The following is an 18405-nucleotide window of genomic DNA, read 5'->3' as shown; positions in this document are numbered from 1 at the left end:
CTCCCCGAAACCGATAGGAAAACCCCATAAAATTGTTCATGGGGTTCTCATCGTTTTGGGGGAGGGCGGGAAAAACGGCACACAAAAACAACCCCTAAACCCACCCCGACCTTTTAAAACAGCTCCCTTAGCTTCCCCCACCCTCCCAACCCCCCAAAATGTTTTAAAATTATTTGGTGGTCCAGTGGGGGTCCCGGGAGCGATCTCCAGCTCTCGGGCCGTCGGCTGCCACTAACAAAAATGGCGCCGATGGCCCTTTGCCCTTACCATGTGACAGGGTATCCGTGCCATTGGCCGACACCTGTCACATGGTAGGAGTAATGGACGGCCAGTGGCATCTTTAAAAATGGCACAGGCCATCTAGTGCTCCTACCATGTGACAGGGGCTGGCCAATGGCATGGATACCTGTCACATGGTAAGGGCAAAGGGCCATTGGCGCCATTTTTATTAGTGGCAGCCGACGGCCCGAGAGCGGGAGATCGCTCCCGGGACCCCCACTGGACCACTAGGTAATTTTAAAATGTTTTGGGGGGAGTCGGGAGGGTGGGGGAAGCTAAGGGAGCTGTTTTAAATGGTCGGGGTGGGTTTTTTGTTTATCGGCTCGGGCGCAGCCGATAAAAAAAACCCTCGATCGGGCCGCACGAAAAAAAATTCACGATGTGAATCGGAACTGATTCCGGTTCACATCTCTAGCCATTTTTATCTTTATCCATCATCATTTGCCATGTTATTTTGATGGGTTGATCCTACTGTCTGTTTCCTATCTTTTAATCTGTCCACAATCTCCAACAGCACATTGCCTCTTTTCCCATAATTTTTTAATTTTCTCAGGAGTCTCTCATAAATGACTTTGTCAAATACCTTCTGAAAATCCAGATACACTAAATCCACTAACTGACCATTATCCATGTGTATTAACCACTTTAAAAAATGTAGCAGATTGGTGAGGCAATCTGCTACATTTTTTTTGGGTAAATCCGTGTTGGCTCTAATCTATTAAATTATGTCTAACTATATGTTAAGTAACGTTATTCTTTAGAAGAGTTTCAACAATTTTTCACAACACTGACGTCAGGCTCATTAGTCTATAGCAGGAATGGCCAACTCTGGTCATCAAGAGCCACAATCAAACCAAATTTCCAGGATATCCACAATATCCATGAGATAAATTTGCACATAATGGAGGGAGTGCATGCAAATCTATCTCATGCATATTTATTGTGGATATCTGGAAAACCTAGCTTGTTGGTGGCTCTTGAGGACCGGCGTTGGCTACCACTGGTCTTTAGTTTCCTGGTTCACCCCTGAAGCTCTTTTAATGATTGACATTACACTAGTCACTCTCTAATCTTCATATACAATAGAAATTTTAATGATAAATTACCAATTACTAGTAATAGGTCTGCAATTTCATTTTTTAGTTCTTTCAGAATTCTGGGGTGTTCAGATAAATAGAAAAACAGATATGAACTGGAATGCACATTTCAAAAGCTGTTAAGCATTGGTAGTTAGGTCATCTTAACAAAACAGGCACCCTTTACCTCAATCAAATAACAATGATTGCACATACATTTATGACAAATACACATGTATGGAGTTAATATTCAAAGTTGTCCATTTATCTAAGTTAGCCAGATAGACCTATCCGGCTAAATTAGATGGGATATTCAGCAGTATGGCTATGTTGCTGAATATCCCTGGACAAATCGCTACTTAGACGGAGAAGTATTATTAAGCAGGTCTAACTTAAGAAGATAAGTTATCTGTCAGGCTGAAGATCTCTACTTAGCCACGTAATTTATCTGGCTAAGTAGCGCTACCCCGATCTGCCCATTGCTCATCCACAAATTGGCTAAAAGATAGCCGGATAAGTCACTTATCCAGCTATCTAGCAGCTGCTGAATTTAACTGGATATTCAGCAGCTGCTAGATAGCCGGATAAGTCCTACTTATCCAGCTATCTGCTGGCTGAATATTGGGCCCGTACATGCCTTGTGTGTACATTTACACTCCATTTTATAAAAATACATGTGTTCAATTTGCACACCATATAATTTCCCACATGTGTGGGTAACTGACTGTAAATTAGGAGCAGATGCAGTTATTTTAGATCTGTGTGCATACCTACTGCCAAGTATGCACATAATGGCTGCCAGGAGTGGCGAGCAGCTGCAGAAGCTTAATTTCCTGCCTGAAGTAGTGGTCACACTGCTCAATGACATTTTGAAGGCCCAAAACCATCTCTATGGCTAGGCATCCACTAGAGTGAATGACTATCAGAAGGAAAAAATATGGGAAGCTATAGTAAACAAGCTCCACACTGATTTCCATAATCACTGCAATATAAGATTTATGTAAAAAATAGCAGGCCCTCCACAGGAAGGTCAAAACCAAGCAGTGTTTTTTTTCCTCAATTCTGCTTATCTGCCATTGAATGCAAGGTAATGCACACCATGGATGAAGCAACATTGGCAGGTATTAGCCAACAAGATACCTCCCACTCAGAAGGACACAAGTTCAGGTCAACAAGTTGCCATCCTTACTCTCTGCCTCTATAAATTTACCATGAACGTGTGCTTTTCCTCATAGGACTCTCCCTATTTGCTGCTATCCAAAGCTGACTTGTTATAGCCTGTAACAGAGGAGTGAAAGTAGCCAGCTCCTGCAGAGGGTGAATAAAGGCCAGTGAAGTTTTGGAGACCCCCATTCAGAAGCAATTCCATTCCTGTGGGAGTCTTTACAAGGCCACCCAGCAGCAGCATGTGGTATTTCAAATACCAATTGTTATAGTACCTTTGAATACTGAAAGTATAATGACACAATTTGCATGCAAATACATAGAAATCAGCTCATTACGAGGTAATCTGTTGTAAATAAAATAACATAGTTTTCCTAAAAATATCATCAGTTATACTCTTGAGTAGTAGCTAGCTTTCCCAGGGAACATAGCACTCGTTAACATGCACCTCGATTCTCCTGGGGTCACTGCAAGTAAACACTTCCTCCAAGGGTGACAAAAGACCTGGGGATCTGTCAAAACTCACTGCCCCAACCCCTGCTGCCCCTTAATGCAGGCAAAGTTCAAACATTGAAATGATAACATAGTAAAGATGTGGTGAAGGCCCCACCTCAACCCTTCTCCTTTTTCAGAAAATAACCCTTCCTGGCCCTCCAACCCTCCCAGGCCTTAATAAAATTGCCCTGTATTCTAGTGGGAACCCGGAGCACCCCTAGGATCCAGACCCAGCATAGCTATTGGCAACTGGGAAAAGCAGGAATTAGCTGTGGAAAAAAAAAAGCATATTTCTGAACATCTATCTATCTCTATGTGTGTGTGTGTGTGTGTGTGTGTGCGTGTGTGTGTGTGAGTTTTATTGTGAGTGTGTGTGTGTGTAATTGTATGCAAAAGTTCAGGTACCCCTGGTCAAATTGTACAAGGGAGCAGAAGCTGACACAACTTATGCATGGTACAAAGTTAAACATGGGCTACAACAACACCCAGAGGTGGAAGATCACACACTAAATCAAACAAGATCAATACTAGGGATGTGAATCGTTTTAGGACGATTAAAATTATCGTCCGATAATTTTAATATCGTCTTAAACCGTTATGGAACACAATACAATACAGATTCTAACGATTTATCGTTATAAATCGTTAGAATCGTGAGCCGGCACACTAAAACCCCCTAAAACCCACCCCCGACCCTTTAAATTAAATCCCCCACCCTCCCGAACCCCCCCCCCAAATAACTTAAATAACCTGCGGGTCCAGCGGCGGTCCGGAACGGCAGCGGTCCGGAACGGGCTCCTGCTCCTGCATCTTGTCGTCTTCGGCCGGCGCCATTTTCCAAAATGGCGCCGAAAATGGCGGCGGCCATAGACGAAAAAGATTGGACGGCAGGAGGTCCTTCCGGACCCCCGCTGGACTTTTGGCAAGTCTCGTGGGGGTCAGGAGGCCCCCCACAAGCTGGCCAAAAGTTCCTGGAGGTCCAGCGGGGGTCAGGGAGCGATTTCCCGCCGCGAATCGTTTTCGTACGGAAAATGGCGCCGGCAGGAGATCGACTGCAGGAGGTCGTTCAGCGAGGGTTCCGGCGCCTCGCTGAACGACCTCCTGCAGTCGATCTCCTGCCGGCGCCATTTTCCGTACGGAAAATGGCGCCGGCCATACGCGTATGGCCGGCGCCATTTTCCGTACGAAAACGATTCGCGGCGGGAAATCGCTCCCTGACCCCCGCTGGACCTCCAGGAACTTTTGGCCAGCTTGTGGGGGGCCTCCTGACCCCCACGAGACTTGCCAAAAGTCCAGCGGGGGTCCGGAAGGACCTCCTGCCGTCCAATCTTTTTCGTCTATGGCCGCCGCCATTTTTCGGCGCCATTTTGGAAAATGGCGCCGGCCGAAAACGACAAGATGCAGGAGCAGGAGCCCGTTCCGGACCGCTGCCGTTCCGGACCGCCGCTGGACCCACAGGTTATTTAAGTTATTTGGGGGTGGGGGATTTCATTTAAAGGGTCGGGGGTGGGTTTTAGGGGGTTTTAATGTGCCGGTTTTTCGATTTTTCGATTTTTCGATTTTTACGATTTTACACGATTTTCACGATTTTTCACGATATTTTACCCCCCCAAACGGCAACAATACGATTCCCTCCCCCTCCCAGCCGAAATCGATCGTTAAGACGATCGAGGACACGATTCACATCCCTAATCAATACTGGATTTTAAGGTTTGGGTTTATTTTGCTTGTCTGGTTTGCTGTCTGCCTTTCTTTGCACATGTCCTATTTAATTATTTTCTGTTTTATAGGTACTTATCTCCCCCCCACGATGAGGCCTTAGTGAGCACAGTCTGTGTCAGGGGTACACAGCATTTGTAAGAGAGTCTTGGACATTTATTGTTACCAGTAAACTTTTCATTTATTTGACTAGTTTGTGGACAGACTCTCTCTTCTTTATTCTCACCTCCTACATTTTTCAACAAAGTTAAACATGTAGGGGTAGATTTTTTAAAAAAGCGTGTTTGCGTACTTTTGTTTGCGCACCGATCCAGGATTTTGCGTACTTTTGTTTGCGCGTGCCGATCCAGGATTTTATAAGATACGCGCGTAGCCGCGCGTATCTTCTAAAATCCTGGATCGGCACGCGCAAGGCTGCCGATTTTGGGCAGCCGGCGCGCGCCGAGCCGCGCAGCCTGTCTCCGTTCCCTCCCCTCACCATCCCCTCCCTTCCCCTACCTAACCCACCCCCCCGGCCCTATCTAAACCCCTCCTACCTTTATCCACGGATTTACACCTCCCGGAGGGAGACGTAAATCCACGCGTGCCAGCAGGCTGCTGGCGCACCGAGACCCGACCCGGGGGTGGTTCCGGAGGGCGCGGCCACGCCCCCGGAATGCCCCGGCCCGAAACCACGCCCCCGGGCCCGCCCCCGAAACGCCGCGTCCCGCCCCAAAATATCGCGTCGTTCGGCCCCGCCCCCGACACGCCCCCTTCGAAAAACTCCAGGACCTACGCGCGTCCCGTGGCTCTGCGCGCGCCGGCGGCCTATGGAAAATAGGCACGCCGGCAAGCAGGGCTTTTAAAATCCGCCCCGAAATCTTTATGCAAATTCCTATTTGCCGATTTTAACAAATTGAAAATAATAAAATAAAGAATGTAGCATGTGTAAAAGTTGGAAACACACTCTCAGCCAGTGCTTTGTAACACTTCCTTTGGCAGAAATAACAGCTTCCAAACACTTCCAGTAGCCAGCTAAGTCTTTTGATTCTGGCTTTTAGAATATTTTCCCACTCTTTCTTGCAGAACTTTTCTGGCTCAGACATATTCATAATTCTCCATGCACTCCCACAGATTTTCAGTAATATTCAAGTCTAGGACCATGAAAGCCTCACCTTTCTTTCTTGTAAACATTTCAATATTGATTTTGACATTTGTTTTGGATCGTTGTCTTACTGAAATATCCAACCTCTTTTCAATTTCAATGTCTTCGCTGTCAGTGGGATATTGGCTTCTAAGATATATTCCTGAAAGTTTCAAGCTTATCAAAGTTTTGGTCTGCAAACGTTAGGCAATGACTTATGTGATGGGGTTGAGGGAAAGGTTTCCTTCTGACAGCTCTTCCATGCAAACACTGTTGTGTAAATAACACCGAACTGTAAACTTGTGAACGACTACGGTAATCCAGTGTCAGTTAAACTTTTCAGCAGGTCACTTCAAGTGACTGGTGGATTCTGCTTTGCAGATCTGACCAATTTTTCGTAGTCCTATTAGTGATTTTTCTTCATCGTTCAGATCTTGCCTTGACTTCAACAGTTCCAAGCAATTTCCATTTCATAACAATATTTCTGGCTGTACAAATTGCCAGCTGGAAGCATTTGGAGATGTTTTTATGCCTAACCCTACTTTCTAAGTGTGAATAATCTTCATTTTCAAATGCTCAGACATCTAGTTTGAAGAACTCATGAATACTGATGGAAGTCCAGAAGAACCATCACAATAAGAGAGATTAGAAGAGTAAGGTTATTTGTACAGCCATGGAACTGACCACCTAATTAGGTTGGGCCCTATTAAAAACTTAAAAAAAAAAAAAGTAATGAAGAATGAACTGGCAGGGTGTCCAAATTTTTGCACTTGCTATATTCATTTTTTCATTATTTTGAATCTGTTAAAAATCAGGAAATAATAGCTATTTTTATTTTAAAACTGCAGAAAGCTGTCTTGTTTAACTTTGTATCATGTAGAGGTCGTGACAGCTTCTGTTCACTTAGAAATTTACTGAAACATACAATTTTGTCCAGGGCTACCTAAACATTTGCACACACCTGTGTCTCTCTCATTCATGTGTCTCTCTATTGAGCACTTATTAGGGATGTGAATCGTTTTTTGACGATTTAAAATATCGTCCGATATATTTTAAATCGTCAAAAATCGTTAGAGCCGCGATACAATAACAATTCCCCCGATTTATCGTCAAAAAATCGTAAATCGGGGGAAGGGGGAGGGCGGGAAAACCGGCACACTAAAACAACCCTAAAACCCACCCCGACCCTTTAAAATAAATCCCCCACCCTCCCGAACCCCCCCAAAATGCCTTAAATTACCTGGGGTCCAGAGGAAGGGTCCCGGTGTGATCTTTTACTCTCGGACCTCCGTGCGTTGTAGAAATGGCGCCGGCGCTACCTTTGACCTGTCATATGACAGGTCAAAGGTAGCGCCGGCGCCATTTTGTTTTTTTTGTCCCCTGACGTCAGGAGCATAGGAGATCGCTCCTGGACACCCGCTGGACCCCCAGGGACCTTTGGCCAGCTTGGGGGGGCTCCTGACCCCCACAAGACATGCCAAAAGTACAGCGGGGGTCCGGGAACGACTTCCTGCACGCGAATCGTTTTTCCGTATGGAAAAACGATTTGCGGTAGGAGATCGCTCCCGGAACCCCGCTGGACCCCCAGGGACTTTTGGACAGCGCCATTTTGCGCAAAATGGCGCTGGCCGTACGGCAACACGATTCGACTGCAGGAGGTCGTTCCGAGGCATTTTGGGGGGGTTCGGGAGGGTGGGGGATTTATTTTAAAGAGTCGGGGTGGGTTTTAGGGTTGTTTTAGTGTGTCAGTTTTCCCGCCCTCCCCCTTCCCCTCCCCCTTCCCCTCCCCCCCACTGGACCCCAGGTAATTTAAGGCATTTTGGGGGGGTTCGGGAGGGTGGGGGATTTATTTTAAAGGGTCGGGGTGGGTTTTAGGGATGTTTTAGTGTGCCGGTTTTCGATTTACACGTTTACACGATATTTAAAAAACCCAAACTGCGACGATCCGATTCCCTCCCCCTCCCAGCCGAAATCGATCGTTAAGACGATCGATCACACGATTCACATCTCTAGCACTTATCCCATTCACTGTAAATAAATAATTATTTAAAACAATTATCTCTGTATCTATGTATTTCTCTGGCAGATGGCCTGGTTATGGGCATGAACTCTTCCAGTTCGCCCTGTTCACTTTAAATGTGAAGACATCAATACTCACTCTTTGGACACAGGGTGGTCTCCCACACCACCTCCAGTAACTCTGCATCCACTCCAGACAACTCTTCAGAATCCTTCTTCAGGCCTTTTCAAGAGATTTTTACAGTTTCCCCCCCTTTAGGAATCTCTTTTCTTCTAATCCTGTCCTGGGCTGTGGGGCCAAATATTTCTTCTGCTCCTCCTTCTCTTAGACCCAGGCTGGTCCCTTGGTTGCTTCTCCATTAGAAGAAGAAACATCATTTTAACTTCATGTCTTTCTCCTTAAAGGGGCAAGCCTCTGCAGGGCCCCTCCCTGAGGAGAAGCTGCTCTGGGCTAAACAGAGTTCTGATGATTCCCTCCAAAACTCCTGCCAAACTTTGATCAGCATTATTTATGTAATGTTTGGCTGGCTGTGGGACAGCCCCACGACTGACTGTACTTACCCAGATTCCACCAGAGCCCCTTCGTGGCCAGAATGCCGCCATCAGCTTCCTCGTACTACATCGCACCATAGGCGCACATCTGTGCACACTTTAAAGGTTCCGCAGCAGGAAATCCGCTTTGTGGTGCCAATGTACGATCTCACTGTTTCTCCTATTTAAGGCCTGGCTTCACAGCTCTTCCTTACCTCAGCAACAGGTCCTCCTGCTTCTTTAGCAGTGCGTGTTGCTTCTTCTGATCCTGCCTCATTCCAGCCTTGTTCCTGCCTTGCCTTGTCCAGCACTCCTTGTCCTGTTTCCAGCCTTACCTCAACCTGGTCCTTTTCTTGCCTACCTGGAATTGACCTCTGCTACAGACCTGGACTACTGGACCTGGACCACTGTCCTGCCTGCCACTGACCTCTGCTATGAACCAGGACTACACTCTGGCCTGCTGCTGAACTCAACTACATCTTGCTCACTGCCTGCCCTGACCCTTGGCCTGAACCTGGAAACTGATTGCTGCCTTCCCTGATCTCAGTCCGGCCCCAGACTCCCTCTTTTTAATTACCCTTTGAGACTGTCGACTAAGTTCCACCGGCCCTTTAACTCCAAAGGCTCAACCTGTGAGGAATGGGGCTGCTATAGGTGAAGGTCCAGCTTTGTTCCAGACTCACAAAGGTTCACTGCCATTACAAATTAGTCCTTAATTTATTTCTCTAGGATGATCTTTATCCCCTAACCTCTTTAAGGAGACACTTTCTAAAGATCTCACTAGAAATTCACTTCATAAGCTTTCATTGGTTTACATACACAATGTAGCATTTTGTCCCTTCGGTGTTATCTTATTATTTTTATGGAACTTTTATTATGTGAATATGCAACTTATAATCCGCCTCGAACATTGCATGTACAGTGTGGAAAACAAATTCTTTTAAATAAAAATAAATACATACTTTGACCATTCACTGTGCCATCTAGAATCTATTGATGGTAATTGCAAGCCCCAGTATTTGTCCCACCAAAACATTCAAATTTTATCAATTATTTACAAGATCCCAGAAACAAATCAAAGGCCTCCCCCACAAAGACCCTTTTTCTAATGAAACAGGACTCATTTGGGAGGCCCATCACAAATGGAACATGAAGTAGAATGTCATAGTGGAGATCTCTCAAAGACATCCTCCTGATTTCTCCAGGCACCTAAAGTAGCTTTTCAAGAAGTCAAATGTCTTCTCTATGACAGCCCTGATCTGCCTATAGGCATGATTATAGCATTCATCTGCTGCACTGTTGGGACATGCTAGGGGTTCATCAGCTATGTTTTGAGATTATTAATGAAGAAAAGGGGTAATCTATGTTAATTTTAGGTGTAACATTTCTGTATCGGTGTAACCTGCACGATGCTACATAAGCCACTTGCTTGGCAGACTGGCTGGACCATTTGATCTTTATCTGCTGTCACTGGTATGTTACTATATTACTATGTATCACCTGTGGGGGAGAAGGCAGAGAAGAAGAAAGTTAGAGAGGCAAACAGAGGATACACAATTGCTGGACTTTGGTGAGGCCTGAGGGGGCCTCCTGGTGCAGAGTTACAAGACCTGTTTGAAGCTGAATGAAAAGAGAGAGCAATGGTCAGTTGTACACTAGTGGTTGTGTGAGCTGCATACATACCTAGGAGCCATTTCCCAACGATTTGGTCATGCTCAAAGCGGTTGTGAATGCCTGATTGTGCCTGGAAACCTAGTTATGTCTTCAGCTATATAAGACCTCTGGCACTGCAGACCACCTGCACGTTGAGGCAATGGAAGCTCTTGCATTAACAGAAGCTGGCCTCACTTCCACTTCCAGCAGTGGACTGATTCTAATAAGTGTGTATGAGCAATCAAATCCCAAAACTGATGGAAAATGAGCAATGTCAGAGAACTTTGTTATGGTTAGCTGTTGGTGCTGTCTATCATCAAGAAAAAAAAGCCCTTGAGAAAAGCACTCAAAAACTGAGCAATACAGAACAAGGTGACTGCCAGCAAAATCAAAGAAACAGCAGACAGATAATTTAAAAACACAATTCTTTAACTCGTGACAACTCCAAACACTCTCCAACAACTCCCACCAATCTCCAAACTACAGCACTAAATACTACTCCAGTCATCAGGTCCCAAAGACAAGCGAGGTTTAAATTCAGTGGTTTATATAGCAGGTGTAAAAATGTTATTCATATTTGATAACGTATAGGCATTATTCCATTTAAAAAATATGTAAATATGTACACACTTGCAGGAATGCTCTCTTTGTACATCCACACTTTTTCGCATGGCAGTGACAGTACATATGGTATTCCCGACCTTCTGAAAACTGGTTTTCCACACACACTGTGTATTCACAGATTTTACATAAATAAACCCCACGTAAGTCTTTGAAAATTGTTTATAACTATCTAATTTCCTTTTCAGCTGCATACTTACCTATATATTTTTGTCCCCCTAATATTTTTTTTTCAACAAGCACAGTGTAAATAGCTTCGGTAAAACCCAATAAAATAATATCAACATTATTTTCATTGTCCATGATGGTAACTTTCTAAAAGAATGTATGCAGTTAGTCTGGCAGGGCCAATTTACAATGAAACCATGACAAGCCTGTTAATATTCTTCTTTCTATGCAATACTTCACTATTTCTACCTCAATTATTGATTCAAGCTTTTTCCTGCTACAGATATTGGACTAATAGGCTGACATTTATCTAGTTCAGTTCTAAGCTGTTACAGAAGTTAATTTTGTGTAACTAGCTGTTGCCAAAAATGATTCTAACATTAGCTGAAAATGTAAATGTTTACAAAGTCTGGCATATAAAAATCAAAGTGCCCCGAGGGGGTAGGGCTGACTTTATCTCGCCGCCGAGATCAGCTTCTGCTTGAAGCATCGCATCAGCTCTTGCTTACCCTCTAATGTTCATGGTACCAGAAGGAAGAAGTTGCTTCAAGTCAAAAAGCAGATGTGACTGATTAATTAATCAACTAAGTCCCTGCCCCAAGATCACTTAACAACAACTTCTATGAAGGCTTCAGATGGCTTTTAAATTTGAAAGAAGAACTTCAACATGATGTGCCCCTTTGAAAATCACTTCAGACGGGCTCCGAAAACTGGGCAACAATTTGCAATGTATTTATTTATTTATTTTATAGCTTTTCTATACCGATGTTCCTGTAAAATATACATATCACAACGGTTTACAATGAAACGACAACATTCGCTCAGTGCGATACAGAGAACAGAGATGGTTATTAACAGTAAAACGGGTCATAACATCACATAAACCTTATTAGATAATTCAACGCTAATCAACGCTAATCAACTAATCAACTCAGAAAGGATGAGATGAAAACTGTATAAAACATTGGGGATAGTAAACTAGACAAGGTGTCCACAAGGAAAGATTACTTGAGAGCGAGAAGTTGCAAGTGAAGAAGATTACGTGTCCGGGAAGGCTTGGCTGAATAGCCATGTAGTTTCTTTTTGAAAGCAGATGGGCAAGCATGTAGTCTAAACGTTAAAAGTATAACATCCAACAGATATTCATTTACAACAGTTTCTCTTCCGTTGAATAAATGGCATATTAAACATCAACTCTCTCTCTAACCATAATTTATAGAACGGGATTCAATATAAACTTACCAGAATAAAATAATCCTAATATTTCCTTTTTTCCAAAAAGCTCTAGCAGACTTTCCCCAGTCTGGATATGGTTTGTCCTGAAGCATCATGTCTGTGACCTGCAGAAGGAACATAAAATGCTGCAATTTAGACAGAAATGCAAAACTATAATAATAAATTGCAAACGTAATCAACAAGCAGATACATAAATCTGGCAACAACAAAGCAGCAACGAGCCTGAACAGAGCAATTAGATTGGAGGTTTTTCTTTTCACAGGATCCTTCAGAATGTGCAGGAAAAAAATTGAAAACATGGTTGATATTTACAATTTTCAATTAATCTCGTAATGAGTAATTATTGGGGATTGTGGACATAGTGAAAAAGCTCATACTGTGATCTATAGTAGTATCAGGGAGACCTAGCAGAAATAAGTATTAGTGGTGTGTGATAATGGCTGCTGTTAACTGGTAAAGAAATGTATTATTTTTAAAATTGTATTTTGTACATGGTATATTATATAGTTGTACATTGCATTGGATGTTTTTAACAGAAAGGCAATTAATAAATAAATGTAAAAAATAAATACAAATAAATAAATGTGCCACTGAAGTCTACGATAAAAAAAAAACAAAACCACAACATAGATTTCTAATAGATTAGTTTGGATAAAGTAGATACAAATTTTATCAGACACCAACCAAAATGAAGCTGTTACCCCTCCAGAATCAAGCATACATTTGTTTCTGGTCCCAGAGGTGGCTGGCTATGAAGAAACATAGCTGGGGATGAGGATAGGGTAGGGCCACCATGGGGACCAGGAGTGCATGTTAGCTCAGTCACCTCCTTTGTAGCCTGACACCACCGGGACAGGAACAGCCACCCAGAAAGTCTGGGCAGGTGTGCAAAAGAGGATCCATAAGGAAAGAGAGCGAGAGAGAGAAGGTACCACTCAGGAAAAACATCTGGGCGTAGCTGTTGATATTACATTGAAATCGTTGGCGCAGTGTGATGTGGTGGTTAAAAAAAACAGCAAACAATGATAGGAATTATTTGGAAGAGAGTGGCAAATAAAACAGAGGATGTCATAACACCTCTGTATCACTCCATGGTGAGACCACACCTTGAATACTGTGTGCAGTTCTGGTCGTCACATCTCAAAAAAGATATAGTTGCACTTGAGAAAGTACAGAGAAGGGCAACCAAAATGAGAAAGGGCATGGAACATCGCCCCTATGAGGAAAGGCTAAAGAGGTTAGGGATGTTCAGCTGGGAGAAGAGACAGCTGAGGGGGGATATGATAGAGATCTACAAAATCATGAAAGTACTTGAATGGGTAAATATGAAATGGTTATTTACTCTTTCAGATAACAGAAAGACTAGGGGGCATTCCATGAAGTTAGCAAGTAGCACATTTAAAACAAATCAGAAAACATTCTTTTTCACTCAAGCTTAAATTTTCAAAGCACATCACCAGGTTACATACATTTGTAATGCTGGCACGTGCACGTTATTTTGCATTGCCGGTAGTTCTACGCGTATGTATTCTTGAGTGCACAAATATGCGCGCATGAAAAAGGGGCGTGTTGGGGCGGACACTGGACATATGTGCATTTCACGTATTTTATAAGGGTTGCGATCTCATGAGATGGCGCGTTCAGCCAAACACACATGTATATATTTGCTACTGCATGTATACGCGAGCCAGTGCAAACTTTCAGTTTTGCTCGGGTGTTTTCTGTTGGTTTGCTCTATGCTCTGGGACACTGGATGCAGAAGCAGGGCAGAAGGTGGGAGGGAGTGTTTCAGGGACTTACTGGTGGAAATTGGGAAAGTGTCAGCTAATAGCAATGGCTTGCAGGTTTAGAATGTGGGTTTGAAAGGGCTAAGGCAGGGAATCAGATTATAATGTATGCACTGTGCTTTAAGTATAACAAGGACGAGACAGGAACAGGAGGTGAGAAATCAGTATTGTACCTACAGGTATTGAGGGGGATATAGATAAATAGTGTATCTTTTCAACATTATGATTACAATAGCTGCATGAGTACTCAGATCATTATGGATCAGAAGAGAAAGAGAGAAGAGGAGGAGAAGAAGAAAACAGAGGAGGAGATACCCCTTACAGAGAGTTTACAGGACTCAAGACACAGGTTCTGGATCTGTCCGACAAGGAAGTAATGCGCAGGTTCAGATTTAACAAGGAAACCATATTGTACCTATGCCAACTGTATAGATACAATATGGTACCTGTATAGGTACAATATAGGTACAATATGGTGCAGTTAGAGCCAGAACTGTAGTTCTGGCTCTAACTGTTAGAGCCAGAACTACAACCTACTACGGATGTGCATTCGTTTGTGACGAAATAGGAAATAGACGATATTTCCTATGTCGTTGTGTTTCGGGGGGGGGGGGCGACGAAATAGGAAATTTCGTCGCGTTTTGGTGGGGGGGGCGGAGAAAGGGCACATAAAAAAAAACAAAAAAAAACCAAACCCACCCCGACCCTTCAAATTTAGTTAATTGCACCCCCCACCCTCCCGACCCCACAAGACTTGCCTGACCCCCCCCCCCCCAAGATTTACCGAAAATCCCTGGTGGTCCAGCGGGGTCCAGGGAGCCATCTCCCCCACTCGGGCCATCGGCTGCCACTAATCAAAATGGCGCCAATGGCCCTTTGCCCTTACCATGTGACAGGGGCTATCAGGGCCATTGGTCGACCCCTGTCACATGGTAGGAGCAATGGATGGCCCACACCATTTTTTAAGATGGTGCTGGCCATCCATTGCTCCAACCATGTGACAGAGGTAAAGTTAATCACATCTCTACAACCTACCATCCAAAGGGGCTATGCCTTCTCAGTACATGTCAAGGTAACTACCGCCCTGGCCTTTTATTGCTACCAGAGAAAATCCAATCTTAATATAATAATAATATTTATTTATGTAATACACGAATCCCTATCTATACAGATAAAAACTATTCACATTCAGCTATCTTCCATCCATACACCCCAATTAAAAAAATACACTCAATTATACATTTTTATTCTTATCTAAAAATATATATCTCTATACTTCATTACCTAAACATATAAATATATGTAGCCAAAAACCTATTCATTATCATATCCTAGAATCAATGTTTCATCAAAAAGATCAGCATCATCCTCTCCTCAATTTCCCAAGCATATAACTATATATAACAAGAACTTCTCATTTATCTTGTCCTAAATCAATTCATTGTTATTTCAAAAAGACCTAGCTTAATGTTACCCAGGTAGAGAGTCCATCAAGTTAGATTGAGAGAACATTGCACAAATCTCATCTGTGGGTGAGTTTCCTCACTCCGAAGGCCATCAAATCTTCACAAGAGACCACTGTACTGTTCGTACATCTCACGTTGAATGTCAAAGTGGCCCCTAACCCCTACACTATTACCTAAACCTCACCTTGAGGTACTAGGTGGGCCTACCATAGGGATACAAATACCTATCTAGGGAGAGGACACTATGGCTAGTCTCTCTCTCTCTTTCGAAGAGTGTCGCAGTAGTGGAGAATTTTCTACAGAATATTGGTTATTAGTCCCTGAAGAAGCCGTAGTAAGAGAGGATGATACAGAGATTTCTTTGTTGGACAACATAAGAGGGAAGGACAACGCTGATCTTTTTGAAATAACGATGAATTGATTTAGGACATGATAAATGAGAAGTTCTTGTTATATATAATTATATGCTTGGGAAATTGAGGAGATGACGCAGATCTTTTTGATGAAACATTGATTCTAGGATATCATAATGAATACGTTTTTGGCTACATATATTTATATGTTTAGGTAATGAAGTATAGAGATATATATTGTTAGATAAGAATAAAAATGTATAATTGAGTTTATTTTTTTTAATTGGGGTGTATGGATGGAAGAGTATGAATGTGATAGATAGTTTTTATCTGTATAGATAGGAATTTGTGTATTACATAAATAAATATTATTATTATATTAAGGTTGTATTTTCTCTATGAGTAGGGTCATTGTATTAGTGTAGGGAAAATTTAAAAAGTAGTACCCTCTGATTTAGTGATACCTTTTTTTTTGCTACTGGCATCTTCTAAACCCCTCTAGGGGTCACATCTGGAATCACTCAGTCAGCCACCTCTAAGTGCCTAGAGCAGGTCCTGGCTGCCTTGCACAGGAAAGCATAATACTTTATCTCCTTCCCCTCTAGAAGACAGAAACAACATCAAATAATGACTGATTTCTATCAAATTGCATGCTCCCCCTCAGTTTTAGGGGTTATCGATTGCACTCACGTCACCATAAGGGCACCAGGAGGAGACGAGGCCACATACTACAACCACAAGGGATCCCACTCCCTAAACATGCAAGTAGTTTGCAATGCCAAGGACATCATCATGAATGTGGTGCCCTGGTTTCCAGGATCCACTCACGATGCCTATAATCTCTCGCAATCAAGAATTCATGACCATTTCCAGTAAGGACACATCACTGGGTGCCTTCTAGTTAGGAAGGCACCCACCACTTCTACATATACCCATTTTTCCTGCTTACTTTTGTCACCCTTGTGTTAGACGCTGCGGATGGCTGCAGCAGGCCCTCCTTACCTCTGCTCTGGGCGTCGGCACTCACGTGTCGGCGGGGAGTCTCTCCCGCAGCAAACCTTGGGCCTCCTCCACTCCCGTGGGTCCTGCCGCAGGATCTATGCCGTATTCTGCGGCAGCCGGGATGATTCCCGGGCCCCCTTCGCAGCACCAGGCCACAGGCCTCCGCTCTCAGCAGCCCATGTCAGGCAGGGCCCTCCCTAAGCACGCAGCTGCGCCTCCTAAGCCTTCTTAAAGGGCCAGCATCAATTGATGCAGCTCAGCCTCCTGGAGGACATCAGGCGCCGGGAACTATTTATTGGAGCTTCCTCTTTCTGTTCCTCGATTTGGCAATGAGTCTGCTTCACTTTGGTGGAGTCTTCTGAGCTGCTTTGGTGTCTTGCGTCCTGTTCCTGCCTTCCAAGTCTCATTCCTGCTCCAGCTCCCATCCTTTGGTTCCGACGTACGGATCTTCTGGCTTCTGACCTCGGACTGGCTTTCGGTGATTCTTCTGGCTTCGACCTCGGACTGGCTATCGGCAACTCTCTAGCTTCTGACCTCGGACTGGCTTTCAGTGATTCTTCTGGCTTCAACCTCGGGCTGGCTATCGGCAACTCTCTGGCTTCTGATTCTGGACTGGCTCTCGGCGATCCTCTGGCTTCTGATCCTGGACTGACTTCGGACGACTCTTCCGGCTGTGAATCCATCGTCTTTGCAGGGTCCATCTAAGACCAACTGGCCCTATGCAACCAAAGGCTCAACCACCGGGGAATGGGGCTGGTATTGGTGAAGCTCCAGCCTGCCCCTGCGTCAGCTCGGCCTCGCCTCCCGACGGTGGGGACCTGCGGGGGTTCGCCCTCTCAGGTAGCGCCAACTCCCCCTCGGGCAAAGTGTCCACATCCTCGTCTGCCAACACAACACTTATATTTAGGGTGCCACTGAAGGGTTCCTCTAAACTAGTCCTCTGAGCTGTGCCACTATGAAACCCAGAAGGCATATGTAACCCTGATTCTCTGTGTCTTCTCCTCCTACAGATGACAGAAGCTATCCACTGAAAACCTGGTTCATGATCCCCATTGCCACCCCAGGAACTGCAGGTGAGTGTTGCTATAACAAGGCACACTGTAAAACCAGGGCTGTCATAGAGAGAACCTTTGGTCTATCTAAAACACACTTCCGCTGTCTGGACAGATCTGGAGAATGCCTTCTTTATAGCCCCCGAAAGTGTGTGAGATCTTTCCAGTCTGCTCTTTGATACATAACCTTGCACTAAACAGACACATGCCTTCTCTGATGGAGGGCCATCAAGAGAATGAGGAGGAGGAAGAGCATCTGACTCAGGAACAAATGGAAGAGAAACATCGCTTGAGTCAAAGGCAGGCTATACAATAAGGGGTAGATTTTAAAAAGCATTTACTCAAGCAAAACTGGTTTTTGCTCGAGTAAATACACTTTACTCAAGTAAGTGGGCTTTTCAAAATTGCTACAATATATGCCATTGAATTGTCCATAGGATTTACTCAAGTAAGTGCACTTTACTCGAGTAAATAGCTTTTGAAAATTGCTACGATAGTATGTCACATTTACATGCGTAACTCCTTTGAAAATGACCCCCTAAAGGAGCACTCTCATTGAAAGACATTTCAGAAGGTGATAGTGCATTTATTTACAAAAAAGTGCAGCAAAATAAAGGATATGAAACAAAAGCATCACTTCCATGGCCGGCCTCTTTTTCTG

The 18405-nt window shown here is 43.9% G+C and overlaps 1 protein-coding gene across 4 annotated transcripts in view; it reads right to left on the bottom strand.

The window, feature by feature from the left end:
* The window catches only part of TMEM117 (transmembrane protein 117), a 636987-nt gene that overhangs the window by 185915 nt on the left and 432667 nt on the right, over positions 1–18405 (bottom strand). For all 4 annotated transcript variants that reach the window (XM_029616183.1, XM_029616185.1, XM_029616186.1 and 1 more), the window contains exon 5: positions 12091–12188. In XM_029616183.1, coding sequence (XP_029472043.1) covers positions 12091–12188 — 98 coding nt within the window. The remainder of the gene's footprint in view (positions 1–12090; positions 12189–18405) is intronic.

The sequence above is a fragment of the Rhinatrema bivittatum genome, chromosome 9 (assembly GCF_901001135.1).
Source record: "Rhinatrema bivittatum chromosome 9, aRhiBiv1.1, whole genome shotgun sequence".
In the NCBI taxonomy this organism is placed as follows: Eukaryota; Metazoa; Chordata; class Amphibia; order Gymnophiona; family Rhinatrematidae; genus Rhinatrema; species Rhinatrema bivittatum.
Note: the sequence above shows the minus strand (reverse complement) of the source record. Positions and strands in the feature narration are given on the sequence as shown.